Source organism: Miscanthus floridulus, chromosome 11 (genome assembly GCF_019320115.1).
Source record: "Miscanthus floridulus cultivar M001 chromosome 11, ASM1932011v1, whole genome shotgun sequence".
In the NCBI taxonomy this organism is placed as follows: domain Eukaryota; kingdom Viridiplantae; phylum Streptophyta; class Magnoliopsida; order Poales; family Poaceae; genus Miscanthus; species Miscanthus floridulus.
This window is the reverse complement of record NC_089590.1, coordinates 84,057,932-84,085,262: the sequence shown is the minus strand read 5'-3', so window position 1 is coordinate 84,085,262 and position 27,331 is coordinate 84,057,932. Positions and strand designations below refer to the sequence as shown.

At 44.6% G+C, this 27,331-nt stretch overlaps 5 protein-coding genes, 1 long non-coding RNA gene and 1 pseudogene across 6 annotated transcripts; 3 read left to right on the top strand and 4 right to left on the bottom strand.

Annotated features, from left to right (window-relative positions):
• The first annotated feature begins 597 nt into the window (after positions 1 to 597).
• On the top strand, positions 598 to 7,450 carry LOC136491419 (zinc transporter 3-like). Its single transcript, XM_066487704.1, has 3 exons — positions 598 to 2,110; positions 2,592 to 2,741; positions 3,307 to 7,450. Exons 1-3 carry the CDS (start codon positions 1,457 to 1,459, stop codon positions 3,610 to 3,612), a joined length of 1,110 nt encoding a protein of 369 aa, XP_066343801.1. The 5' UTR covers positions 598 to 1,456; the 3' UTR covers positions 3,613 to 7,450.
• LOC136491420 (uncharacterized) lies at positions 2,021 to 2,723 on the bottom strand. The gene is made up of 3 exons (XR_010768030.1): positions 2,585 to 2,723; positions 2,449 to 2,499; positions 2,021 to 2,156 (listed from the first exon to the last, which is right to left on the bottom strand). It is a non-coding gene; the product is annotated as an uncharacterized lncRNA (long non-coding RNA).
• A 139-nt stretch (positions 7,451 to 7,589) lies between the features above and the next one.
• LOC136491418 (uncharacterized) lies at positions 7,590 to 8,646 on the bottom strand. Its single transcript, XM_066487701.1, has 3 exons — positions 8,413 to 8,646; positions 8,101 to 8,217; positions 7,590 to 7,984 (listed from the first exon to the last, which is right to left on the bottom strand). Exons 2-3 carry the CDS (start codon positions 8,195 to 8,197, stop codon positions 7,758 to 7,760), a joined length of 324 nt encoding a protein of 107 aa, XP_066343798.1. The 5' UTR covers positions 8,198 to 8,217; positions 8,413 to 8,646; the 3' UTR covers positions 7,590 to 7,757.
• Positions 8,647 to 8,716: 70 nt separating this feature from the next.
• Positions 8,717 to 11,248, top strand: LOC136491416 (pentatricopeptide repeat-containing protein At1g79490, mitochondrial-like; annotated as a pseudogene).
• A 140-nt stretch (positions 11,249 to 11,388) lies between these two features.
• LOC136491417 (probable cinnamyl alcohol dehydrogenase 5) lies at positions 11,389 to 16,058 on the bottom strand. Its single transcript, XM_066487700.1, has 5 exons — positions 15,837 to 16,058; positions 13,313 to 13,426; positions 12,524 to 13,037; positions 11,990 to 12,143; positions 11,389 to 11,769 (listed from the first exon to the last, which is right to left on the bottom strand). The coding sequence occupies exons 1-5, from the start codon at positions 15,932 to 15,934 to the stop codon at positions 11,537 to 11,539; spliced, it is 1,113 nt and encodes a 370-aa protein (XP_066343797.1). The 5' UTR covers positions 15,935 to 16,058; the 3' UTR covers positions 11,389 to 11,536.
• A 1,894-nt stretch (positions 16,059 to 17,952) lies between these two features.
• LOC136493650 (coatomer subunit epsilon-1-like) lies at positions 17,953 to 22,817 on the top strand. Its single transcript, XM_066489753.1, has 7 exons — positions 17,953 to 18,219; positions 18,308 to 18,391; positions 19,538 to 19,689; positions 20,495 to 20,630; positions 20,728 to 20,883; positions 21,012 to 21,091; positions 22,399 to 22,817. The coding sequence occupies exons 1-7, from the start codon at positions 18,058 to 18,060 to the stop codon at positions 22,490 to 22,492; spliced, it is 864 nt and encodes a 287-aa protein (XP_066345850.1). The 5' UTR covers positions 17,953 to 18,057; the 3' UTR covers positions 22,493 to 22,817.
• A 905-nt stretch (positions 22,818 to 23,722) lies between these two features.
• On the bottom strand, positions 23,723 to 24,687 carry LOC136493882 (36.4 kDa proline-rich protein-like). Its single transcript, XM_066490006.1, has one exon. The coding sequence runs from the start codon at positions 24,590 to 24,592 to the stop codon at positions 24,149 to 24,151; it is 444 nt and encodes a 147-aa protein (XP_066346103.1). The 5' UTR covers positions 24,593 to 24,687; the 3' UTR covers positions 23,723 to 24,148.
• Between the last annotated feature and the right edge of the window lie 2,644 nt (positions 24,688 to 27,331).

The following is a 27,331-nucleotide window of genomic DNA, read 5'->3' as shown; positions in this document are numbered from 1 at the left end:
CCATCAGCTGCCCACTCCAGACAAAGGGGCCTGCCTCTTTATTTGATGCATACTATTTGTTGTATGCACAAATATTCCTCGACACTGATACTGGACAAGGAGACCTCTGCAGTGCCAAGGTTAGTGGAACTACGAACTATCCAAAGGTGTAATCATGCAATACAAGCCACTGGGTAGTTAAAGTGACCAAGCGCCGTACATTGCGTAAATTTGGGCCAGTCGTACAGAGAACATGCACAACGGAGTCGCCCCCGAATGGACGGTCCTCTATATCCTTGAGAGTCCAACTGATAGATGAGCTTATTATTTGGAGGTGATGGATATAGGGCAATCACCTCTGCATTGTGTGATCTTCTAGTTCAGTTCCAATCTGATGATCTGGTGTAATCACTTTTGTAGGTTTGTTATTTCTAACAAAAGCAACCTCTTTATCTTCCCCACATGTTAGGATTGAATAGATAGCCCCCAAACAACACATTAAGATGCATTTCTTGGTCGAGAGAGAGGCTCCAGGTTCTTAGCAAAAGGAGAGCTGCAGCTTCCAGGAAAACAGTGCGATACCTGCCGAAGTCATGAAAATCACTCGGTCAGTTTGGTTCAGGAGCACTCTCATAAAGCAGCAAGGTGGAGCAACGTCTTCCAGGTGCAATAAAAGATACGTGAACTAACAACCACCAAAAAGGAGCAATATCCTCAAAGAAAAGGTCAATTTTAATCTCAGGGATGAATCTACCAGTCAGTTCATGAACAGGTTTTAGTCTCATCTCTCATCGCAGATGATTAGGCATGAGTGGAACATCATATTCAGCCACCACCAAAAAGAACTCACCAGCAAAGTGCAGGCCCAAAAGAATTTAATCTAATTAAATAACTAATGACAACATAGTGTCAACATTACAAGATGCTTTGACCTTACAAGAAAGCATCATTCACCCATTCACGTCACCAGCCGCCAGTACATTCCACACCCTTGCTTCCGATATTTTCCTTGCTTGAATAGGTGAATGGCATCCGGTGCCCTATGCTTTTGTCATCAACGATCCAGCAGTTATGAACAGTGACAAGCAGGAGATATGGTAGCTGACTCATGATGATCAAGATTCAGATAACTGAGCTTCAGGCTGGGGATCTGGGCTGGATCTCTTCCTTTTCATGTTCGATGATTCAACGGTCATTAAGCATAATCATAAAGTGGCAACTAACAGCAGCACTATGTTGTGGGAGTTCAGTCCTTGATGCTGATGACTGGTATAAGCTCCAGATAGCAACACTTTGTACTGCAGTTTTTGACACAAGAATGTGGAAACTGAAAGTAACAGACCCCACCCGGCCCACGAGATGCCAATCTGGCAACCATCCCAATCAACACATTCCTCCTATATAAAGCACAAACCATATGCCTCTCCTCGCAGCTCATACTAGAACATACAGCATATCACAAGACACAACATAACCAATGGCCATGGGGGCTGTGAAGCATACCTTGAAAGTGTTTCCATGGCTCCTACTCTTCGCACAATTGGCTGTGGCCACCACCTCCAAGTGCACAAATACCACAAATGGGACTGAGACTGACAGCCTGGGTGCAATGAAGCTGAAGCTGATTGCCATTGCATCCATCCTCACAGCTGGAGCAGCTGGAGTGCTGGTACCAGTACTTGGCCGCTCCATGGCCGCGCTACATCCTGATGGTGACATCTTTTTCGCTGTCAAGGCATTTGCAGCTGGTGTCATCCTGGCCACAGGCATGGTCCACATTCTGCCAGCAGCATTTGATGGGCTGACATCCCCATGCCTCTACAAAGGTGGCAGTGGTGGGAACATTTTCCCCTTTGCAGGCCTCATTGCAATGTCTGCTGCAATGGCCACAATGGTGATAGACTCACTAGCTGCCGGATACTACCGCCGGTCTCACTTCAAGAAGGCACGGCCAATCGACAACCTAGAGATCCATGAACAACCGGGAGATGAGGAGAGGACTGGGCATGCACAACATGTGCATGTGCACACCCATGCAACACATGGGCATTCGCACGGAGAGGCGGATGTCATCAGTTCACCAGAGGAGGCTTCAATAGCTGACACAATCCGGCACAGGGTGGTATCTCAGGCAAGTGCAGTCCCTTGATGTCCATAAACCTCCCTTGCAAATAGTACTGATAAAAGTTGAAGTCAGTGCAGCAAAGAAAATCATAAAAAAAGCATGGCATTACTTTAAATAGAATCAAGAATACATCATTTTTCCATGAGTAGTGCATAACAATCAAGATATCACAGCAGTTTGCTGAATTAGCTTCAAATGTCTCATTATGATCAATCATATATTTACATTGTAAGATACATATAATTGTCATTCATAGTCCCAGAGAACAAAAGGCATAATAATATCTTTACAGTTCCCAAAACACATTAATGAAGAAATATAGATTGGGACAAGGAGATAAATACCTAAACAGTGGGTGTTAACTTGTGCTTCAGAGCATAACGTTCCTCTCCAGCCTGAGAGAGAGTGAGCGCACTGTTCATCAGCTAGGTAGAATTTTCAGGACAAAAATATATTGAAATAACAAAGTAAATCTCTCACCATGCAGGTCCTTGAGCTCGGAATCTTGGTGCATTCAGTGATAATTGGGGTGTCCTTAGGTGCATCTGTGAGGCCATCCACCATCAGGCCTCTTGTTGGTGCCCTTAGCTTTCATCAATTCTTTGAAGGCATTGGCTTGGGTGGTTGCATTGTGCAGGTATATACTTGGACCATAACCTACAATACCTGAATATATCTCGCTGAAAAAAACTAACCATTCTCTATGCTTTGACCCTTTGACTAAAATAACGGGAAGCTACAGCTTTTATGAAAAAGGCACTTTTATATAACTCAGCGTGTCAGAAAATTTATACTAAGTGCCCCTTTGGCAGAATGGGGGGATAAACAAGAGGAAGGAAAAAAAAGGAGATGTACAAAGTTAAAATGGAACATTCTTCAACAGCAACATGGCATATTATACAAGTACAAACTATTGCAAATCAATTTTTATAGTAATAACAGAAGGCACATAATATAACACTGATCAACAATCAATTGTTGAACAGACATGTTTCGAAAGCTAAATCAAATAAATCTCAAACTTTTTCGAGAGAGAAAAACAACTTTTACCAATTACTCCATGCAAATAGACCCTAGCAATGATATGTTAACATTTATTCAATAAATAAAATAAATGAACACAAAGAAGAAAGAATTAACCTCATATTGCGCTTCACAACAAAAAAAAACTAACATTCTCTGGCTCCCATTTCTCGCTGCAGGCAAATTTCAAGTTGAGGGCTACCATCATGATGGCAATTTTTTTCTCCCTGACTGCACCCATTGGCATTGCATTAGGGATTGCAATTTCATCTAGCTACAATGGCCATAGCACTACAGCCTTCATTGTTGAAGGAGTGTTCAACTCAGCCTCAGCAGGAATTTTGATCTACATGTCATTAGTCGATCTTCTGGCCACAGATTTCAATAAACCCAAACTACAGACGAATACAAAGCTTCAGCTGATGACATACCTTGCACTTTTCTTAGGTGCAGGGATGATGTCCATGCTTGCTATATGGGCATAGATCTTCAAACCACCAGAGGATGGCTAGAGTTGAAGACATAATTTTATTTGTCCAAGAGTTCTCCATTTTCTCAAATAAGACACCCTTGTTGAAGGGTTCATCATATTAATCCACGAGTTCTCCATTTTCCATACATATAGCCTCAGATGGTCCTTTGTATGTACTTCATAATGTGAGATTGCATGATCCATTATTCGTTAGCATAATCCTATATCCTAAAGTTATGTTAGTCATTAGCTGTAGGTCCAGTCCAGAGCTGTCAGTCGTAAAGAGAGACTTGAGCCCATTTTATCATACAATCAACCAATCTGTATCTTTTAGCTTATCGCAATAACCAGAAGAAACATGTGAAATTCATAGTTAAACATATGACCTGAGAGGTACAAACTACAAAGGTCATGGATATATGCAGGAAAATCAACAGTAGTACACTCTTCTGAGAAAAACATGTTTTAACAAATACTGATCGAAGTGATATTAGAAGGAATCCACCTTGGTCCTATGTTGAGAGAAATCTTCATAGAAGATTGACATCCTTTAGAAAGAATGCCAAATTAACAAAAAAAAGGCTATAAGAGTTTAGAAGCCCTTTGTAAATTCTTAGGGATGTATACATTACTTTGTGATTAGCCTCTTGTACAGGAGGTTCTTTGCTTATGCGCATTTAGGCTATTGAACAGAATCGTGCAGCATTTTTCAACAAAATCCCATTGATCCTATAATAAAGTTTACATGTTGGATAAAGGTTGCTATAGGTCAAAAGATATAAAAAAGGTGCAGCAATTAACGACCATACCAACTTTCACGTGTACTTCAAGGTAATTATTTTTTCCTCCTTATGGAATAATAACATTATAACAATCATCAATAACAAGTTGGACCAGAGCTAATAAAGGTTACCAGTGTGCATAGAAAAATATCCACATTGAAGCAGATATTACAAGTATCACCAAGTAACTATGTTGATAGATTTTGTCTCACAAAAAACCAAAATGACACCACATATCAGCTGTGTTCAAGGCACATGCGACATGGTTAAATAGAATCAAACCAAATAACCAAAAAGGACCTAAATACAACCAACAATAGTTTCAATGAGCATTCTAACTCAAATAACATTGAACAACAACAACATAGCCTTTCAGTCCCAAGCAAGTTGGGGTAGGCTAGAGTTGAAACCCACCAAGAGCCCCAAGTCACGGTTCAGGCACTTCAATAGCTGATTTCCAAGCACTCATATTCAAACATAGTTCTCTAGGTATATCCCAAGCTTTCAAATCTCTTTTTATTGCCTCCTCCCATATCAATTTCGGTCTTTCTCTACCTCTCCTCATATTATTAGCTTGGCTTAGGACTCCACAATACACTGGTGCATCTGGAAGTCTCCTTTGGACATGGCCAAACCACCTCAACCAATGTTGGACATACTTTTCTTCAATTGGTGCTACCCCTCGGCGATCACGTATATCATCGTTCCGAACTCGGTCCATTCTTGTGTGACTACAAATCCATCGCAACATACGCATTTCTGCAACACTCAGTTGTTGAACATGTCGAATCTTTGTAGGCCAACATTCTGCTCCATACAACATAGCCGGTCTAATCGCCGTTATATAAAACTTGCCTTTTAACTTTTGTGGTACCCTCTTATCATAGAAAATGCTAGAAACTTGTCACCACTTGATCCACCCTGCTTTGATTCTATGGCTAACGTCCACATCAATATCTCCATCCCTCTGTAGTATCGATCCCAGATACCGAAAGGTATCCTTCTTAGGCACTACTTGACATTCCAAACTCACATCTCCCTCCTCCTGTGCAGTTCCGCCAAAGTCGCATCTCATGTATTCAGTTTTAGTTCTGCTCAATCTAAAACATTTACACTCAAGGGTCTGCCGCCATAACTCTTGTTTCCTATTTACTCCCGTCTGGCTTTCGTCCACTAACACTACATCATTAGCGAACAACATACACTAAGGGATATCCCCTTGTATGTTTCTGGTAACCTCATCCATTACCAAGGCAAAGAGATATGGGTTTAAGGCTGACCCTTGATGAAGTCCAATTTTAATCGGGAAGTAATTTGTATTACCATCGTTTGTTCGAACACTAGTCACAACATTGTTGTACATGTCCTTGATGAGGGTCACGTACTTTTATGGGACTTTATGTTTGTCCAAAGCCCACCATATAACATTCTTGGTATCTTGTCATAAACCTTCTCCAAGTCAATGAAAATCATGTGGAGGTCCTTTTTTCTGCTCTCTAAACCGCTCCATAACTTGTCTTATTAAGAAGATTGCTTCTGTGGTTGACCTTCTGGGCATGAAACCAAATTGGTTTGTTGATATCTACGTCGTTCCTCGCAGGAGCTGCTCGATGACTCTCTCCCATAGCTTCATAGTGTGGCTCATCAACTTAATTCCCCGATAATTAGTATAATTTTGGATATCTCCCTTGTTCTTGTATATTGGTACCAATATGCTTCTTCTCCATTCCTTAGGCATCTTGTTCGTTCGAAAGATATTGTTGAACATCTTGGTTAGCTATACTATAGCTATATCTCCGAGATATCTCCACACCTTGATTAGGATACCATCAGGGCCTATCGCTTTGCCCCTTTTCATCCTTTTCAAGACTTCTCTGACCTTCGATTCTTGAATCCTCCGCACAAAGCGCCTATTAATGTCATCAAATGAGTCGTCCAGCTGAACGGTGGTGTTCTCGTTCTCACCATTGAATAATTTATCAAAATACTCTTGCCATCTGTCTGATCTCATCCTCCACTAAGAGTTGCTCCTTCTCATCTTTTATGCACTTGACTTGGTTGAAGTCCCTTGTCTTCCCATCGCGATCCCTAGCCATTCTATAAATGTCCTTCTCTCCTTCCTTTATATTCAAACGTTGGTAAAGGTCCTCATAGGCCCGCCCCTTTGCCTCACTCACTGCTCGTTTTGCAGTCTTCTTTGCCACCTTGTATTTCTCTATGTTGTCTGCGCACCTGTCATGATACAAGCGCTTATAACACTCCTTCTTTTCCTTAATAGCCTTTTGCACATCTTCATTCCACCACCAAGTGTCTTTCGAGTCACATCCGCTCCCTTTGATCACTCCAAGCACCTCTGAAGCAACCTTCCGAACGCATGTTGCCATCTTCTCCCACATGTTGTTTGCATCACCTTCATCCTTCCAAGGGCCCTCTTCAATGACCTTATCCTTAAAGACCTTTGATGTCTCCCCTTCTAATTTCCACCACTTCGTTCTAGCAACCCTAGCTTGTTTGTTCTCACGAGCTTGCACCAAAAAGCAGAAGTCAGCCACCACCAGCTTGTGTTGAGTGACCACACATTCTCCAGGTATCACCTTACAGTCCACGCATGTTCGTTTATCCCTCCTTCTTGTAAGGACAAAGTCGATTTGACTAGAGTACTGGCCGCTACTAAAGGTCACTAAATGGGACTGTCTCTTATGAAAGAAAGTGTTAGCTATTATCAGATCAAAAGCTATAGCGAAGTCTAAGACTTCCTCTCCCCCCTAGTTCCTCCTACCATATCTGAAACCCCCATAAACCGCCTCAAAACCTGCACTTGATGTACCTACATGGCCATTAAGATCACCTCCTATAAAGAGCTTCTCGCTACTAGGGACAGCTCTAACCAAGTGATCTAAGTCTTTCTAGAAAAGCCGCTTAGCACTCTCATCATGGCCTACTTGGGGGGCATACGCACTAATTACGTTTAAGATCATATCACTAATGACAAGTTTAACTAAGATGATCATATCCCCTTGTCTTCTCACCTCCACCACACCATTCTTGAGGCTCTTATCAATCAAAACTCCTACTCCATTTTTATTTGAAGTTGTCCCTGTGTACCAGAGCTTGAAGCCGGTATTGTCCACCTCCTCCATCTTTTGCCTCCTCCATTTAGTCTCTTCGACGCATAAAATAACATTGAACACAGTTTCCAAATTGAATAGGTACAAGAGGTTCAACTTCATATTGCTCCATAACCATAACTGATAAGATTTACAGCAAAATCATGAGCTTTAAAAGGTTGCGGTGTAGTGTGATGGCGTAGCACAACTATTCCTCCTAAATAGCATGCACTTAACATACACAAGACCAAAGCCAACATGCTACAAGCTTAATCGACCTTTCCCTTCCCCTTGGAATCATCACTCACTTGAGAGGATGTTTGCTGGTTGATACTAGCTTTGGCGTTCGCCAGGAAGGTGGGATCTGGCTGTGGCTCTTGGTGTGGAGTCTCCTTCATCGCCATGAATATGTAAAAGCCGATCACCAGATTAACTGATATGACGGCCAGGAACCCGCTGGCGAGTGTCTGTGCCGAGGATGACATCTGACTCACACCTGAAATTAAGAAAAAACTGCCATTACCAAATAAAATTTATGTGCTGCATGTCTGCATCTGAACATAGTAGATGGAGTACACCATGCAGCAATGAAAACAGGAACAGAAGCCGAACCTGGAAACAACTCGTAGTAGAACCCACACATGATCGCAACCGGGGCCATCCACATCACCATGGATGTAACCGCAAACTTTGTGATCACTCCTGACATTGCTTCTCCGGATGGGGACGCTGAAATCAACGTACAGATATCCGCACTTCAGCTAGAGCCCAAAAAATAGAGACTAAACTGCTTTTAGCGCACGCGCGCACACATAAAGCAAGCAACTCCACACTGGATTGGAGCGTACATCAGAGACAGAAAGATTTGGACTAGATCATTGGCAGCAAGAAGGGATCCGCGAAACAGGCTAGAGGATTTCTTACCAACAAAGGACGAAGTCAGTTCGATTTCCGATTGGGTCTCCGCTCGACGCCGCCCCAGCAGAGGTGAGGGCAGCAACGGCTCCAATCCAGGAAGAACTCCTTCCGAGCGGCTAGTAGAGTGTGCTCGGTGGCCGGAGGAGATTCGACGCCGAGAGATGGTGGAAGAAGCGACGAGAGGAGAGGGCTGCGGTCCGGAGGCTGCGGAGCCGTCGATTGGATCGAACCTGCCTGTCACGAGGGGGAAGGAGAAGGAGAAGGAGACGGAGACGGAGACTGGACCACAAACACAGCAGGCCGATTTGGAATGGGCCAAAAGTTCCTTTGGGCTAGCCCGCTCATTCGTGGGATGGACGGTCCGTTGCAATCTGGGCCGTCGGATCGGTTTGCCGTTGGCGACTTTGTCCACCGGCGGCGACCAAACCACCGAGCCAAACAGCAGAAGAGATGCTGCTCCGCGTCGGCCTCGCGCGCAGCGCCCGCCTTCGCGGCGGCGGTGGCAGCGTCTCCTTCTCCTTACCCCTAGCGCGGCGTCTCTCGTTCGAGCCGCCGCCCCCGCCCGATACTGAGTGGACGGACACGGTGGAGTACCTGGACGAGTCGGGCGCGCTGCTCTCCTCGGCGCGCGGGGCGCGGCCGGCCGTGCCGGGCGCCGACCCCACCATCCTCTCCGGCGCCTCCGCGCACCCGCTCCCGCGGCCCGCGGCGGCGGCCCGCCTCGCGGCGCTCGCGCTCCGCCACCGCTCGGGCGCGCCCCTCTCCGCCGCGCTCTCCGCGCTGCCCTCCGCGCCCGACCCAGCGTTGCTCCTCCTCGCAGCCTCCTCGCTCCCGGCCTCCGACCCCGTCCCGCTCATCTCCCTAGTCGCATGGGCGCGCCTCCAGCCGTGGTTCGTCCCCTCCGACGACCTCTCCTCGCTCCTCGCCGCGCGTCTCCCGCCGGCCACTCACTCCTCCGAACTCCTCGCGCTCTTCGACGACACCCTCGGGCTCCCCGACCTCGCTGCCTTCCCCAAGACTCTCAACGCCGTCGTCTCCGCGCTCGCCACCCACGGCCTCCTCGAGCCGGCCTTCTACTGCTTCAAGCGCCTCCGCGATGCCAGCTTCGGGGGCCTCGAGACGCCCGCATACAACGCCCTCCTCTCTCTGTTGCTCACCAGGGGCCTCGCCTTCAAGGCCTTCGAGGTGCTCGACCAAATGGCGACCTCGGGCTGCGCCCTCGACGAGGGCACGTACGAGCTCGCGGTGCCTGCACTGGCGCGGGCCGGGAGGATCGACGCCGCCCGCAAGATGTTCGATGAAATGAAGCAAAGGGAGGGAATTGGGCGGGCGCCGGTGGGCGTGTATTCGGTGATGGTGGACGTGCTGGCCAAGGCAGGGAGGCTTGATGCGGCCATGGGGATGTACAGAGAGATGGTGGCGGTCGGGCATCGGGTGAGCACAGCAGTGAGCACCGCCATGGTGGAGGCGCTGGTGAGATCTGGGAAGCTGGATGCTGGGATGGAGCTTTGGGAGGAGATGAGGAGGGGAGGGCTCCGACCAAGCTTTGGCTTGTACACTATGGTGGTCGAGGCCAATGCACGGTCTGGAAGGTTGGACATGGCTGCCAAGTTGTTTAGTGACATGGAGAAGTCTGGTTTCTTCCCTACGCCGGCCACATATGCTTGTCTAGTGGAAATGCATGCCTCGGCAGGGCAGGTGGATGCAGCAATGCGGTTGTATCACTCCATGGTGAATTCAGGGACAAGGCCAGGGCTTAGCACGTTTACGGCGTTGCTCACGATGTTCGCGAATAAGAGTCTGCTGGATTTGGCTGCAAAGGTGCTGTTGGAGATGAAGGCATCAGGTTTCCCAATAGAGGTGACCGCAAGTGACCTGCTGATGATCTACATCAAGGATGGGTCGACTGACCTTGCACTCCGGTGGCTACAGTTCATGGGTTCGGCTGGCATAAGGACCAACAACTTCATCATAAGGCAGCTGTTCGAGTCTTGCATGAAGACGGGGCTGTATGACTCAGCGCGGCCGTTGCTTGAGGCATATGTCGCTGGGGCAGCGAAGGTGGACTTGATTCTCTACACATCCATCCTTGCTCACTTGGTGCGGTGCCAGGACGAGAGCAGCGAGCGTGCAATCATGGACATCCTGAGTGCCAGCAAGCACAAGGCGCATGACTTCATGTGTGGGCTGTTCACTGGTCCAGAGCAGCGGAAGCAGCCTGTGCTCTCGTTCGTGCGCGAGTTCTTCCAGGGCATCGACTACGACAATGAGGAGAGCGCAGCCAGGTACTTCGTGAACGTCCTGCTCAACTACCTGGTGCTCATGGGGCAGATGAACCGTGGCCGCTGTGTGTGGAAGGTCGCCTATGAGAATAAGCTGTTCGCCAAGGCGATCGTCTTTGACCAGCACATCGCCTGGTCCCTGGATGTCCGGAGCTTATCTGTGGGCGCAGCTCTCGTGGCGACTGTGCACACACTGCATCGGTTCAGGAAGCGGATGCTCTACTATGGGGTTGTGCCACGGCGCATCAAGCTGGTGACAGGGCCGACACTGAAGATGGTGGTGGCACAGGTGCTGGCGTCACTGGAGTCGCCGTTTGAGGTGAGCAAAGTCGTCTTGCGGGCACCTGGCGACTCTGTACTGGAGTGGTTCAAGAAGCCAATCGTTCAGCAGTTCCTCCTGAACGAGATACCATCCAAGGCCGACGTCCTGATGCACAGGCTCAACGTGATGTTTCCAAGTTCGGCGCCGGAGATCCGGTCCCTGTCCATTCCAAGATCCCTTGGCATGTCTAGGTGATGACACGACATGCCTTGTTGCTTGAACACTGCAAGCTGAAATGTATTTGTATACTAAAGCTTCGTGAATGTGGAATTCGAAGTTTCTAAATGTGGGAAAAGAGAGAATGCAAATTGAGTATAAGGTTCTGTTCTGCTGCTTAAGAGCGTCATCGTATATGTATAAGTGGCATGGACATGATGCTTAAGACAAATAGTATTACTTGCGTTTAAATTGCTATATAGAACTTCCTTTTTATTCAAAATATACTTCACTTAGGCACCATATATCGACACACAACAATATGTTTAGGTGACCATTTGTTGATCCGAGCAGGAATCAGGTGTCGTAACTACAGAGCTGGGACCGGTGAGCTCGCTAGTGACGCCGCGCTGAGGGTGTTGCCGACGTCGATGACGAAGCGGTACCTGACCTCGCCCTTGGCGAGGCGCTCCATGGCCTCATTCACTTCTTCAGTGCCGATCAGCTCGATGTCCGCTGTCAGCCCGTGTTTGGCTGCGAAGTCCATCATCTCCTGCGTGTCCCTGATGCTCCCCATGCAGCTCCCGGCCAGAGTCTTGCCGCCTGTGTGCACAGATTGTCGCAACATTTCTCATCATCATCCACCATGGAAGATCATCAGAGTACCATTGTGCAAGATGTATGGGTATTGTCATCTCTTTTTTTTCTTGAAAATGGGTATTGTCATATTATCATCAACGTATGGAAGATGACGAAATGGTGTCAATTGTTGAAGTGACCTCTGCAACGGTATCGGAATTTAGAAACAGTCAAACAGACTTACCAGCAACCAAAGAGAAGGCAGAGATCTGCAGAGGCTTCTCAGGCAGGCCAAGCAAGATCATCTTGCCGTGGGGCTTGAGGAGAGCAAGGTAAGAGTACATGGACATGCTTGCAGAGGCCGTGTTTAGAATGCCATGCATTGTGCCCTTCACAGCCTGTCAAAATGCAGATCAAGATACGTAAGTGAATACTTGGTTAAAGAAGATGACATGATGGTATAAAATGGCGTGTTCTCAAGTTAGGTTCCATAGTTTCATAAAAAAAAAGTTAGGTTCCATAAAGCTTTGGACGTTTTTGTAATGAAGCAGCAGAACTTCACCAAGGATTCTACCATTGATAGAGATCTGAAGTTGCACCCTAACTACAAAACAGTGAAACAGATAGATTGGTCCTGCAATGATAAATAGTTCATTACTCATAATGCAATGCGAAGTGGTCCTTATCAACTAGTACATGAGTATTTTTGTTCATCCAAGTTATCCCTTAATTGGACTACTTGAAGTCCCATGAAGCCAAGCCAACCAACATTTATTACCTTCATCTGATTAGCATCACTGCTAACAACAAAGGCGTCTGCACCAAGCGTCTCCATAGCCTCCTCCCTCTTCTCCGGGGACGTGCTGATCACGGTCACCCTCATCCCGAATGCCTTTGCAAACTTCACAGCGACATGCCCAAGCCCCCCAAGTCCAACCACGCCAATGTGCTTGCCTGGCTCGTTTAGCCCATGGTACTTCATGGGGTTGTACACGGTTATCCCAGCACAGAGAAGTGGCGCACCTTTGTCAAGGGGCATGCCATCAGGGAATTGGATGACAAAGCGCTCATTCACAACGACCATGTCAGAGTAGCCACCGTAGGTGACAGTGCCGTCCCTGTCATGGGAGTTGTAGGTGAAGATGATCTTGGAGCAATAGTTCTCGTGTCCTTCCTCACAGCTCTCGCAGGACTGGCAAGTGTTGACCATGCACCCGACGCCAACCTTGTCTCCAACGTTGAACTTCTTCACATTCTTGCCAACCTCAGTGATCAGTCCGGCGATCTCGTGCCTGCATCCATCCGTCAGCATTATTTGTGCTCAGAGCAACCAATCAGAGTTACCTCTGTTGAAGGTGAGACCGTGAGAGCACTAAATAATTTGAGATGGTCTCGTGTTAGGTGTAGTATGATCTCACATTCAGAGAGCATATTATTTTCTCTCCTCCTGAACGAAGATTCAGAGCGGGCATCATGCAAGTATGCAGTGGGCAGCTAGAATTGATGAAGTCTCAAAAAAAAAAGAATTATGAAGTAGTAACTCTTTTCAAGACATGAGAACCCTTACCCAGGGACAACAGGGTAGTTGGCGTTCTTCCACTCATTCTTGATGGTGTGCAGGTCAGAGTGGCATATCCCGCAGTACAGTATCTGTATGGCAACATCGTCATCTCCAGTGTCCCTGCATAATGGCAAGGTGCCAAGGTATAAAACATCTTCTCATGGAACAAGCCCATTCTGCTTATCTGTCTGATCTATTTGAAGGTTTAAGTTACGAAAGAACTATTTATCAGGTGCTGGGATGACAATAATTCAGTCATCAGAGTTCAAATTTCTTCACATTATACGGCTGCGAAAAAAAATTCCGCACACCAAAAGAGACTACTTAATCCTTGTTCATCAGGAAAAAAAAATGGTTATGTTTGTGGACCAAAATGGGCAGTGAAGTGCCCAACTCAACTTTATAACCAAGATTTTCATTAGCCCATTTTTTTTTCTCAAACAGGCAGGAGAGCTGTTCAGCTTTGTATTAAGAAGAAAAAGAGGCAAGATCCCTTACAGCACACACCCAGGAATATAGAAAAAGCATTCATGCCTTATGCTTGCAACAAAAAACAGCCTCGACCAAGAAACCAGTCACCTAGTCACCTACTGGTTGCCTGCAGGCTCCAAGGAAAGAAGAAAATCTCAAAAGAAATGCCCTGAGCCCCAGCCACACACTATTCCAAATCTAGACAGCCAACACCTCTTATTAGAATTTAACAGTCCATTCGAATCAATCAAACTGTTGCTCTGTAAGGATGAACGAAGACCTTCCATATATTTTTTTGAACCCGAACCATTCCATATATCATTGCATTGTTTCTAGTTGAAACAGAATGCATAGTTTCACCAACAAACAGTGATAGTACTCGAGAAATAAAACACACTGTTATAGTAATTGCAGAAGATGAGCTAGCGCAGAGGGAAGCAGGCAGCCATATCACCAACAAACAGATTGTTGGCTGGTTGTGAAAATTTGAAAAGGCCTGCACTGCTGCACAGACAAAATCTGGTAATGACTTCAACACCCATGGCACAGATGCAAGTATGCAACCACCTCATGGACCCGTTTTCAATACATCATCTTCAGCCCTGTTCGCTTGGCTTATAAGCCGTACTTTTTCAGCCAACGAACAGTATTTTTCTCTCACAACAAATCAACCAACAGTACTTTCAGCCATGACTTATTAGCCAAGCGAACAGGGCTTGGTGGTCTTATTGTAATGTTTGTCACAGAGGGGAAGATAGAAAAAATATATATTAGCATACATGAATTATGAATATGAACAGGACGCAGCTCACTGCTCACATAGATTTGCTGGTCTTATTGAAACGTTTGTCACAGAGGGGAAGATAGAAAAAAAAATATATATTAGCATACATGAATTATGAATATGAACAGGACGCAGCTCACTGCTCACATAGATTCTCCATGTGCTGTCATGCCCTACAGGTTGAAACGCATGATCCATCCATGCACGGACCAACGCTCGTGATGGGCATTTATTTATTTACTAGGAGGTGGAGGCTCCACAACGGAAGGAAATGGTGACTGCGACGGTAGCAACCAGAAACCAGAAAGGGCTGCGTACAATGAAGAGAGAAGACGGGCGATGGTAACTGCGAGGAGTGGTGGGCTCAATAAATTCCTGCAGGAGGAGGAATGGCGTTGTCACCTTGTATTGATGCACCAGCAAAGGATTTTTAAGAAGGGTACATGCCGTTGAGATCTGATCAGATCTGGCACGCGCCAACAGCTGAGCTGTCACCAATTTACCACTACCCACAATCCATTCCCTGGCAAGTCAGGGGTGATTGCTAATGTATGGAACCTTCCTCAACGACTTCAGCATTTTTATTACTGGAATCATTCTGTACTAGAGGTGTTTACAGTGGTTTATTTGCAGTGGAAGGGCTGAACAGAAATACTGGAACCGTGAGAAAGTACAGCAGACGGCACATAAGCCATCCGGCTGGCGATTGCTATCAAATTTTGTTTGTTTTGCACATAAGCTCGTACAGTATGTTTTTATGATGCATTCAGTCGTAACACTGCATATACTGATGCTCAACTCAACTAGAAACTGAGAGATAAAAAAAAAGAAATGTGAGGTTTTAGCTCTAAACATCCCATGAAATACGCTTCAAATGTAGGTGCAGATCGACGCTAACAAGAATTCAGAATCTCAATTTCGCAGTGGAACTGGAAGAGAAACCCGCATCTCACGCGCAACAACTAGGCAAAGATCCTACTCGCCCCCATAGCTCTGCTAATCCTACATTGCACCTCAACTCCGAACCAAGCCAAATTAAACGCACTTTCTCAGACGGGAGGCAAAACATCCAGCAGCCCGCGAGATTTCACGCGCGTCGGTTTACTAATCCTGCATTGCACTAGCACGCACTCGATTCCATGCCGAGGCACGCCGCACGCTACCACACTATCAACCGCAATTGGGTGAGGCCACCGCTAGGAACAGATCGAGCAGGCGGCGTCTGGCTACGGCCACCTGCCAGCGCCGCCCGCGAGAGCGCGTGCGTAGGCGTACCTTCGCGAGATGCGGATGGGGGAGAGGCGGCCGCAGGCGTCGTGCGCCGCGAGCGCCAGCGCGCTCCGCGGGTGCCGCTCCGCCTCCACCGGTGCCATAATCGTTGCGCCGCGGTGGCTTGATTCGCAGTCAGCAGCGGAGGTGGCAGCCGGTGAGCTGGACTGGAGAAGCGGAGGAGAGTGGTAGCGGTGCTGCGATTGGCGGTGAAGACGGCGCACCGACTCCGGGTTGCCGCTCTCTTTATAGCGCGAGCCAAATGAATTCTCTTGATCCGTTTTAAAAAAGGCAATTGCTATCTGTCAACCGGTTAATTTATCTCTATCTGTCAACCGAATTTTCCTGCCACCGCAAACCGCATTGCCTTCCTTCGTTGTAACGGCCAGCAGCGTGCAGCTGCGTTGCCGGTGGGCTGACGGGGAAGTGGGCTGCGGCGTACCCGGCTAGCAGCGTGTTCGTCGGCGTCGTGGCCTCGCCGGACGCAGACAAGGACGCCTGCATATTCTAGAAGGACTTCTAATAATTTGTAATTTGTTCTGAGATTTGTGAATAATTTATGAACAATTTGATATATATTTCTCTTATATCTGCAATCCCTAAAAATAATTTGTAATTTTTTTTTGCAAAATTTGGCATATATTTCTCTGAGATCTGCAATCCATAGAAATAAAAGTCCCTAAATTACATCACTCTATCCAATAAATTATACCGAAGAAATCATTGTAAATATAGTAATAAGATAGTATAAATATAGTTACAAGACGGTATAAGTGTATGGGAAAAATTCGGTTGACAAGAAGAGCCAAAACAACTGAATGTGTACTAGACAGATCTTTAAAAAATGATTACCCTAATAAAATACTTAGAAAATTCCTATATCGCTAAATAGAACAGTGAGATTTAAATTCCGTGAATTCAATTGGTGAAAGTCCTTTACCACCACGTCAATAAGCAAAAACTCTTTGTATTTAAAAATCACAACTTTCTCATTTGAAATCCGATCAAAGTAATGTTATATAAATTATAGAGCTAAGATGAAATCTTCAACTTTATATTTCACAAATATTTTGTGTTTTGAAACCATATGATGCTAAAATAATGCATACAATGTTCACACTTACATCTACATATCTGAATTATTGTATCAATTATTTTGGCATGAGCTACATATCTCCTTGAGCATTATAATTTTCATGTGTTTTATTTTTCATATGCAATCATATAAAAGAGCTATGATTTCGTTAGCATAGTGAAGGAGAGTGAATGAATTACCACATTTTTATTCCACTCACCGGTGTATCGTATCTTAAAATAATTGCAACTTTTTTATATGACCTTATATGAAGATAAAATTTACATGAAAATTATAGAGCTAGACAAGATGGCTTAGAACGATTTTTGTACGAACTGCAAAGTTGCAGATCTATCAAGCTCTACCATTATCATACTAGTTTTATCTCCATTCGAGAGCTCATATTGATAAATTATGATTTTTTTTAACCACAGGTGAAGGGAATTTCCGCCATTTGATTTGACGGAAAGGGAAATTCTGCCTATTAAGCTAGTGATTTTTTCATCTCAGCATCTCAATTGGCGATAGAAGTTTATTTCTGAAAAATAGTGCGATAGTTTTTTTAAACGAATTTACAATATACTCCATCTGTCATAAAATAAGTGCACATCTCACACTTGGAGGAATCAACAAATTCTATGTTTGACCAAGTATAAACAAAAAAAAATATTAATGTTTATGATCTCAGACAAACATCATTGGATGAATCACTTTTATATATATTCATAGTAAACATATATAAAATAGAAAGGGTAATATTATTTTTTTAAATCTATTAATGTTTGATTTCTCGAAGTGCTAGATGTGCATTAATTGGGAAGGAGGGAGAATAAAAATCCGAGCGAAGACCTTCTTTGTGTTAGTTGGGGCCGCCGCCATCGCATTCACGCGCGGTCGGGGAAGCACGATATCAGGCTTTGGGCCCGCATAGTAAAAAAAAAAGGCTTTGGCCCGCATAGGACGTACTCAAGGCTCAACTGTATCCATCTATGGCCCAACTAGAGCCCAATTATAAGTATAACTCCATTCTCCTCCGTCCTCCCGCAGCAACTCGAATCACCAAACCGAAGAGACCACAGGGCGGAGTCGAGAGCAGACCTCCCGGATCTCTCTGCCACCCGCACCTCGTCGCCGCCGTCGACTGCCGCTGCAATGGCCTCCCCCGACCTGCTCTTCAATCTGCGGAACCTCTTCTACCTGGGCGCCTACCAGGCGGCCATCAACAACAGCGACGTCCCGGGCCTCGACGCCGACGCCGCCGCCGAGCGCGACGCCATCGTCTTCCGCTCCTACATCGCCCTCGGCTCCTACCAGGTTGGAATTCATCCGGCGTCAGGCGCCTCAGCGCTAGCTCGCCGCACTTGGTTCCGGCTCTGATAGCTGCCTCTCTGTGTTTGTGCAGCTGGTGATCAGCGAGATCGACTCGTCGGCCGCGACCTCGCTGCAGGCTGTGAAGCTGCTCGCGCTGTATCTCACCGGAGACAAGGTTAGCGCGCTGGATCTGAACTATGTCGCCTCTGATCTGGTCCTGATCGTGCTCTGCTTGTCTGGATCTGGGTCGTTGGTTTGGGAGTCGTTGTGATAGTAGGGTTAGATCTGTCACTGCTAAACTAAGTAGTGTGGTCTGGGTTAGATCCTGTGCATCACGTGCATTGCTAGAGGTTAGGGAGTGACATGTTGATGATCCCGCTACGGCCATTTTAGTTGAAAGCGTGAGCTCGTTTGCGCCATGGGTACTATGATCCTGTATTCCTGTTTTTGCTTGTGTTTTGAATAGGTTTCTGTAAGAGCAACAATCGTACAACAATGCATATCATCATTTCTACACTGCTGTTAGAAACCAACCTCTCCTCTCCTCCCTCCCCTTCCCACTAAGGCATAGGGTTGACGATGTGATCACTACAATATAGCATTGGAAATACGATTCAGTCAACACAATCAGCTTATCAGGTTTGTTGGTGGACATGTGTTGGACCTTTTCAAATCATTGTCGCAACCTGTGTGTGCCTAGGCATGTGACCTCTCCTCCAATGATACGTGCTGCTTATAAGTTTAGGCAGTGTGAAGTCCACTTATCTAAATCTCAGGGTGACCCTGTGTGCCTGGGTGGGTGGGAATCTAACTGGACAAAGTTACAAATTGCATACCTGTTTTTTCATATAATAAAGGCACATATTTACTTATTTAGCTTGTGATCTTTATAACAATTTATAAAGGTGATAAAATGCTACCAAAAAGAAGCATCTGGAAGTATCACTCTTTGTGAAACGCGTACTGCTTGTATATCAGCTAAAATTATAGATTTGATCGTATGATGTTCCTTGAGGGAGTTAGTACCATAGACTAATTACTTTACCCATACCGGAAGCAAGGACCTGTGGTAAATTTTCATCTGGTGATTACTCATCTGAGACACAGGAGTACCAATATTATGTGCAATGATTTATCTTTCTTATAATTTGGTTATAGTAATGAGATAGCAGTTCAGGTGGTACAGATACCTAATTTCTGTGCATGTATGTGTCTGTTTTGCAATTTAAAGGCGCTTTTGTTGTTCAAACCTTTAGTATTTTTCATTTCCATCCAGATAGTCTGAAATGACTTTTATGTTATTTTTCATTCAATCCTGAAGGAAGGTGCTATCTCCAGTCTCAAGGAATGGTTGAGCGATTCAGCAATTGGAAGCAATCCTGTTTTGCGATTGATTGCTGGAATTATATTTATGCATGAGCAGGACTACAATGAGGCTCTCAAGCACACACACTCTGGAGGAACTCTGGATTTGTATGTTACTATGTTTACCTTTATCCTCGATCTTTTGATGGTGTAGAATTTCAGTATTGAACCATATGGATGAGATTGGACAGCTGCAAATGTTCTATGAATTTTGATGGCCAGACAGCAAGTGTACAAGTTTATTTCTTGTGTGGTATAGCAACTGAAATCTTACTAATGAAAAAGTAACTTCAAATACTACAGTTTCCTTTACACTGTTCATTACCTACTTGATGTGGTTGTAAGCTTTTCCTTTGCTAAAGTGCTAGAGCTTCAAACCTTCCATGACTATAGATGTTATTATGTTCATGTTGTTGAAATTGTGATGCTTTAGAGTTGGGCTATTTAGATGTTCATTTTTGTAGGATCAATGACAGATATTCAGTTTTTTAAGTGTTCTGTGATTTGAAGTTATGATATTGCTTACTCACTCCATGTTCCTAAAGAAAGTCGCTTTGAGGTTGTCTTAAGTCAAACATTTTAAACTTTGACTACCAATAAATTCTTTTGAGTTGAGTTTGAAAATATGAAAGTGATGTAAGTGTATTCATCACGAAATGTAGTTTAATAAAAGTATATATTGACTATATTTTATAGGAAAAAATAGCGGTCAAAGTTGTTTTTGGAGACCGTGTCAATGTCCAAAACGACTTTCTTTTGGGACATGGAGGGAGTATTGGTTTCAATTCTGAGTTTCTGACATTGCTGATTTGTAAATTCACTGTGAAGCTTGGTGTTTTGAACAACATCTTTAATACATCCAGCGTCCTTCAAACTTAAGCTGTTTGTTGATGGGACTTGCACTTGGTTACAGGCATGCATTGAATGTCCAGATCTTCATCAAGATGCATCGTTCAGACTATGCTGAGAAGCAGTTGAAGATCATGCAACAAATTGATGAAGACCATACACTGACACAACTTGCAAACGCATGGCTTGGCATTGCTGTTGTAAGTAATTTCACAGTCCAATGTTATGACATGCTGAAGTTTCATCTCTGCATTGGTCCAGAAACATGTGCTTTGACATCATCTTTAATGGTTGCAGGGTGGCTCTAAGATCCGTGAAGCTTATCTCATATTCCAAGACTTCGCTGAAAAGTACCCAATGACAGGGATGGTTCTAAATGGGAAGGCAGTCTGCTGTATGCACATGGGAAGCTTTGAGGAGGCCGAGACTCTATTGCTTGAAGCGCTGAACAAGGTTTGCACTGATTACACACATTTGCAGCAATGGGAGCTCTAAATCTTGTGAAATTTGTTTTTTATTTTCATTTGCTTTGGTGTTGCATAATGTTGTAACCGTGTAACTCTAATTTTCTATTATTGTAGGATGCAAAGGATCCTGAAACTCTTGCCAATCTAATTGTATGCAATCTCCACCTTGGCAAACCATCATCACGATTCATCAGGTACAAAGTGTAACTGAAAAACATCTATACAGTTTCTACTGCTATTCTGCTACTCATTATGTGATTGTGTATGTCTTCTCTTGTGAATTTGAATAATCCAGTAAATGCATGGTAAATTGATTTAGTGGTCTTAGAAATACTCTCTCCATCCCAAACTAAATCAATTTCTAGAATTATCTAAGTCAAACAATCTAAAGTTTGATGGAATTTATAGATACAAGCACATATATTTATGAGATCAAATTAATTAATATCATTAGATGCACTGTGAAATATAATTTCATGGTGTATTTATTTAGGATCATAGATGTTGGTACTCTCTTCTATGAAGTTGGTAAAACTTAAAATAGTTTGACTTAGGACAACTCTAGAAGTTGATTTATTTTGGGACGGAGGGAGTAACCCAGTTGATGAATGTACATGGATGGACAACTAGCAGACATTGTTCTAAATATAAACAACTAGGAAGATTGCAGGACAAATGTAGATTGTACCATTACTGTTTTTGGCAACTTGTATTAAACTTCGTGTTTAGGGTCTTAAACATTTAAGATTAACAGTTAAATTGAGAAATGAGAATATAATTATGCATCAGAGACAAGCATTCTAGTGCAATTAGCTTCTTTTATAGAAACTAGAAAGAGCTGTGACCTTGGAGTCTGGGCTCAGGTGTTGTGACGTGCTGGGATTAGGACCACAGGGACATTGTTGTGACTTGTGAGATATTTTTCCGATTCAATGAATTCGTCTGCTCTAGTCTCTTGCGGCCTAGCTGTGGTTTTTGGCCTCTGATCCTGATTTTGCAAATCTGGGATTAACAGTTTACAGCCACTTCTTCGTGATCTCAGATATCCTGACAGAGCCTTCATAACAACTTGAAACTGACCTATGTTGGCTGTGTTTACCAGTCCAACTTTGGGTCCACACGCATTCAAGAATATTGTTGTACTTGCTTTATATACCACCACTAATATAGTACGAAAAATAAGTGGCAGAGTCCTATGAACTTTTGATTTTGGAGGGATGTTATAAATCACTTAGGGATACCCTAAGCTTCATTTAATTAACTCAATTAGTGGATTGTGACATATACAAGACACAGGAGATTGATACGTTGAAAAGCTGAGGGCAACATCAAGACCGTAATTATATTATGGATAGATTCGAAACCGTTTGCTGGCGCACCCCGGATGTTATAATTAGAACTTTCCCTGCTTTGTTTTTGTGTTTTTACTTGGTCAGTGGCTAATACGATGCTTTCCTTTGGATTTGTCCAAAAAAAAGTGTAACCCTCTTTCCATTTGCAGCCAGCTGAAGCTATCGCATCCTGATCATGTGCTCGTTAAGAATGCAGCATCATCAGAAGCGACCTTCGAGAGGGCCCTCCAAGCCGTCGCTTGAGCTCGACAAACCCCAGCCAGATTACAGAAAGCAGCACATCGATCTCTTTTTTCCCATTTTGAGTGTGTTAACCCAGTAAAGTATGGTGGTTTTGGTTGTCTATCGTCGCTGTTAATGCGACTCGGCCAGTCTTGTACTACAACTGCTGTATAAGCGGATATGTAGAATATTGAATCGTTACATCTATTGCCAACATCAGTATTTTGTTTTGTTATAGTAGATATATGCAATACTGTCAAGTGTCAACCCTTGTGGGCGACGATCTGAGAACCATACGTATAAAGAACGTGACCGTGTCTTTCTGGACCTCACAATAATTTCCTCATGTGCTTTAGGAAACGGAATTTTTACGTTTTTCGTGGTGGCAGTGTGCTTATGCTGATATTCGTGTCCAAGCAACGCTTGTTGCTGAAGAAACAGTCTGTACTTTGTATGCTGAGATTGGGTGGGAAAAGTTGGGCAAATGCTCGTCCGCCTTTGGTTTAAAGAAACAAATCGATGATTCGCTGCTGCTGCTGCCTCGTTCAAATGCATGGAAGTCTTGCCGTTGCTTTTACAGTCGTACTCGTACTCGCAGCGCCTTTCTTTGGTATGCCTATATTAATGAGACTTCTGTTAAATGTCCGGTCATTTGCTCTTGAAAGTTTCATGCTTCATTTGTTTCTGGGACATTATTGGGTATTTTTCTTGATCGTAGTCTCTGCTCATTCCGCTGTGTTTATCGGTGATTTTTCGCCGCATGGAAAGAATTTCTGAAACAATGGAGATTTTATTCGACAGCAAAAGACAATAGTTTTCAGTTTTGGCACAGCTGAAATGTCACCCGGTAAATGCTACTCTCCCACCGCCCACACATAACCCTGGAACCTGCTGGATTTTTTCCAAGGTCGAAAATGGGATATCACTAGTAACATGCATTTGCGCAGTTGTGCCAGTGCGCCACAACACACTTTCAGGTCAGGTCTATACAAACGGCGTGTTCGCTCGCTGGTTGGTTTTTAGGTTGGCTGGTGCTGATTTGTTGTGAGAGAAAAACACTGTTGGCTGGTTGAATAAGCCCGGATGAAACAACCAAGCGAACAGGTGAAAAGTTGAAATAACTTTGCTCCAAGGAAAATTGGGTGGAGTCCGAATTTTGTGTATGAAAATAAAATAATTGTGTGCGGAGTCTGAACTTTGTGTATGAAACTAAATAAATGGTGAAGACAACCAGTTCGTTAGTAGTACTATACTAGGACTATGAATAGTTGACAGATTTTGTCAACATTACACCAGAAGCATCATATATATTACACACGCACTTTATTCATAAATTTTCTTAACGACTACAAGCGGCCTCAGCAAGGCCACAACTCTCACACTGGTTTATGATACAATAATATTGGTACATGATTACAAAATAAATGCACAACCCACAGCTCCATGTATATCACAAGCCGAGCTCATGTAAATGAAGCTACATATGCTTAATAAGCTATATATGTATATTTGTGTTATATGCATGTATAACTTGAGTGATTTATCATATATATATGTATACTATATATATAAATCCTTAATAACCCAATGCATTGATGCATGCATGCGGATATTATAGTATAATGATGATACATCATATAGTGGTACATATATATGCAGATGATCAGTGGGCTTAATTTACGGGCAAGTGAAGCTGGAGGGCACGTGCTTGCCGCACTCATTGACGAGCACGGAGATGGCGACGGGGAGCACGACGCTGATGCTGAGCGCCTTGGCCTTGATGGTGGTGCAGAGGCAGAGCGCGGCGTCGAGGTCGGCCACGCCGGAGAGCAGCGGGCAGCAGGTGTCGCTGGCCTTGGTCCCGACGACGGCGTGCACGAGGCCGTTGAGCGCGTCCACGCACGCCAGCAGCTTCAGCGTGTCCACGGGGCACTTGCCCGTCGGCGTGGACGGCGTCGGCGTCGGCGAGTAGGGCGGCGGAGGGCACGGCGTGGACGACGGCGGCGGCGGCGGCGGCGGCTTCGGCGTCGGGCAGTAGGTGCAGGCCGCGGCCTGCGCGAGCAGCGTGGCCGCGACTAGCAGGAGGGCCACAATGCGGCGGCGGTTCGTGGTCGTGGCCATGGCGCGCGGCGCGGCGCGGCTTGTAGCTAACTTGCTTCTCAGGTTGAGTACTGGTGCGAGCGAGTGGTGATGAAGCACAGGGCGGGCTGGGGCGCGGTTTATATAGGCGCGCGTGCGTGAGGCCGTGGAGTGGCATCGGCAATGGCCGAGCTACTGCCATGTCTCACTGTCTGTCTGGCGTCCATCGACCGAGTTTGATGGATGGGATCATCGTCGTTGCTTCGATGCCCAAGGTAGTCATGGCAACTTGGTGGGCGATCCATCATCCAACGAGTTGTCCTCTCCTCGTCTCAGCTCGTTCTTGGAAACGCGCGCATGTGAGTGTTGTGAGGACGTGCAGTGGGGTCCGCGGCATGTCGCGATTGAATCGACAGCCCACTGGCAGACAGCCGGCTTTTAACTGTCGCTCGACGGCCCACACTGCACGGTTGTTTTGTTGTATATGGACAGAACAAACTTTTAGTTTTCCAGCCCTAGGCCGGTCGGCCGATTCGGCGCCGATGAAATCACTGTAGCTATACGTAGCTACAGTGATTTTTGCTTTTATTTGTTAATAATTATCCCATCCTCAATCAATTAGGCTCAAAACGTTCGTATCGTAAAGTACAACCAAACTGTGCAGTTAGTTTTTGATTTCGTCAACATTTAGTACTCTATATATGTACCGTAAATTTAATGTAATGGAGAATTTTTTTTTACATAGTGTCAAAGTTTAAAATTTGGTGGAACTAGACCTGGCCAGCTTGACGCGGTAACCTCGTTCGCGTAGTAGGCACGACGACAGGACGAGCCGGACCCGTGCATAAGGCTGGGTGAAAGAAACCTTACCCTGATGACGTCTAGCCAGCTAACGTCACTACTCAAAACCGGCACTCTGCTGAGTGTCAGAAGCTTTACCAAATGTATTTTATCGGACACTCAGTAAAGACGGCTTTGCCGAGTGTTTTTTTTTTCACTCGGTAAAGATGGCTTTGCCGAGTGTTTTTTTCGGCACTCGGCAAAGATTTATTTTGCAAGTGCCATTTTTCGGCACTCAACAAAATACGTCTTAGCTGAGTTCCTTTTTTCTGGCACTCGACAAAGATGTATTTTGCCGAGTGCCATTTTTTGGCACTCAGCAAAATGCGTCTTTGCCGAGTGCCTTTTTGGCACTCGGCAAACAGGCATTTTGCCGTGTGTATTTTTTTTTTTTTTTGCCCTCGGCAAATCATTTTTTCAAAGCAATTTTTGAGGCCCTAAATGAATTCAAATGAAAAACTTTTCAACTATAAAGTTGTATAACTTCTCAAGATCTATAAAGTTTATTTTGGTCATTTCTTCATTTGACAAAGCAACAATAACGTTGTTCATAAAATCTACATCCCTCTCATATTAGTTTCATGAAAGTAGAAGAGAGATATATAAGATTTGTGAACAATGTTACTACCACTATGTCGGATGAATAAATGACCAAAATAAACTTTGTAGATCTTGAGAAGTTATAAAATTTTGTAGTTGGCAACATTTTGATTTAAAATCATCTTGTCATGCAAAAACGATGTTTGAATTTAAAAATTTAAAAATTTGAATTTTTCAAAAGACCTTGGATGGAAAAACTTCCTAAATGAAAATTGTAGATCTCCAAAAGTTATGAAACTATGTAGTTGACAACTTTTTGATTTGAAATCATCTTATCATGCAAAAATACGTTTGAATCTCTCAAATTTGAAATTCGAATTTTTCAAACGACCCCGGATGGGAAAGCTTCCTAAATGAAAAATTGTAGATCTCGAAAAGTTATGAAACTTTGTAGTTGACCACTTTTTGATTTGAATTCGTTTAGGGCCTCAAATAAGCAATTTACTCTCGATTTAGTATAATATATGAGGATAGATAACAGAATCTAGACACAAGTGACAGTGTAGTACAGTGGTAGAGCCCTGACATGCAAGGGAGAGGTCGTGAGTTCGCATCCCGCCGGCCTCATTAGTCGTGAATTTTGCTGCAAAAAAAATGCAGCGACTTCGATGGCCGGTGGCGGCCTCCCCCGAAAAAACAAATTTGCTATTATTTTTGGGTTTTTTCGCATTTTTATTTTGCCGAGTGTAAATCTTTGCCGAGTGCTTTTCCAGCACTCGGCAAAAGCTTTGCCGAGTGCCCTTTGCCGAGTGCCCTTTGCCGAGTGCGGCACTCGGCAAAATCTTTATCGAGTATATTTCGAGCTTTGCCGAGTGTATTTCGGACTTTGCCGAGTGCCGGCAAAGTGCCGATTTCTAGTAGTGCGTGCATACAATACATCCTACTACCAGTTACAATATCAAAGTCTCAAGTAAAAAACAAATGAACTGTGCAAGAACTTGAGTAGCTAGCTGGCGTGATTTTTGTCTTTGTTCTTCTCTGCAACACGCACGCACTATGTGTATGCTTGCAATCCGTTTGCGATTTTGCATGGGCCCTTACACTCCGATCCTCCATTGGCAGTTTGGCACTATCTTCAGATATTTCTTCTTTAAAACTAAAGGCTAGATTGCATTTATATATTTTTGTATTGATATTTCAGCCGTCGACAATCATCGTATATATTCTCTTCATCATTAAGACCGAATAAATGAGAGCTTAGCTAACTCCACGTAACACTATACCACAACACTCATCTATAGCGATTCCTTTTGTATCAGTATCAGTGTTCCTCTACACGACCGTTTAGCCTGTTTACACGCCGTGCAAATGCTACACGACGGTTTGCCGCGCGTCTGTTTA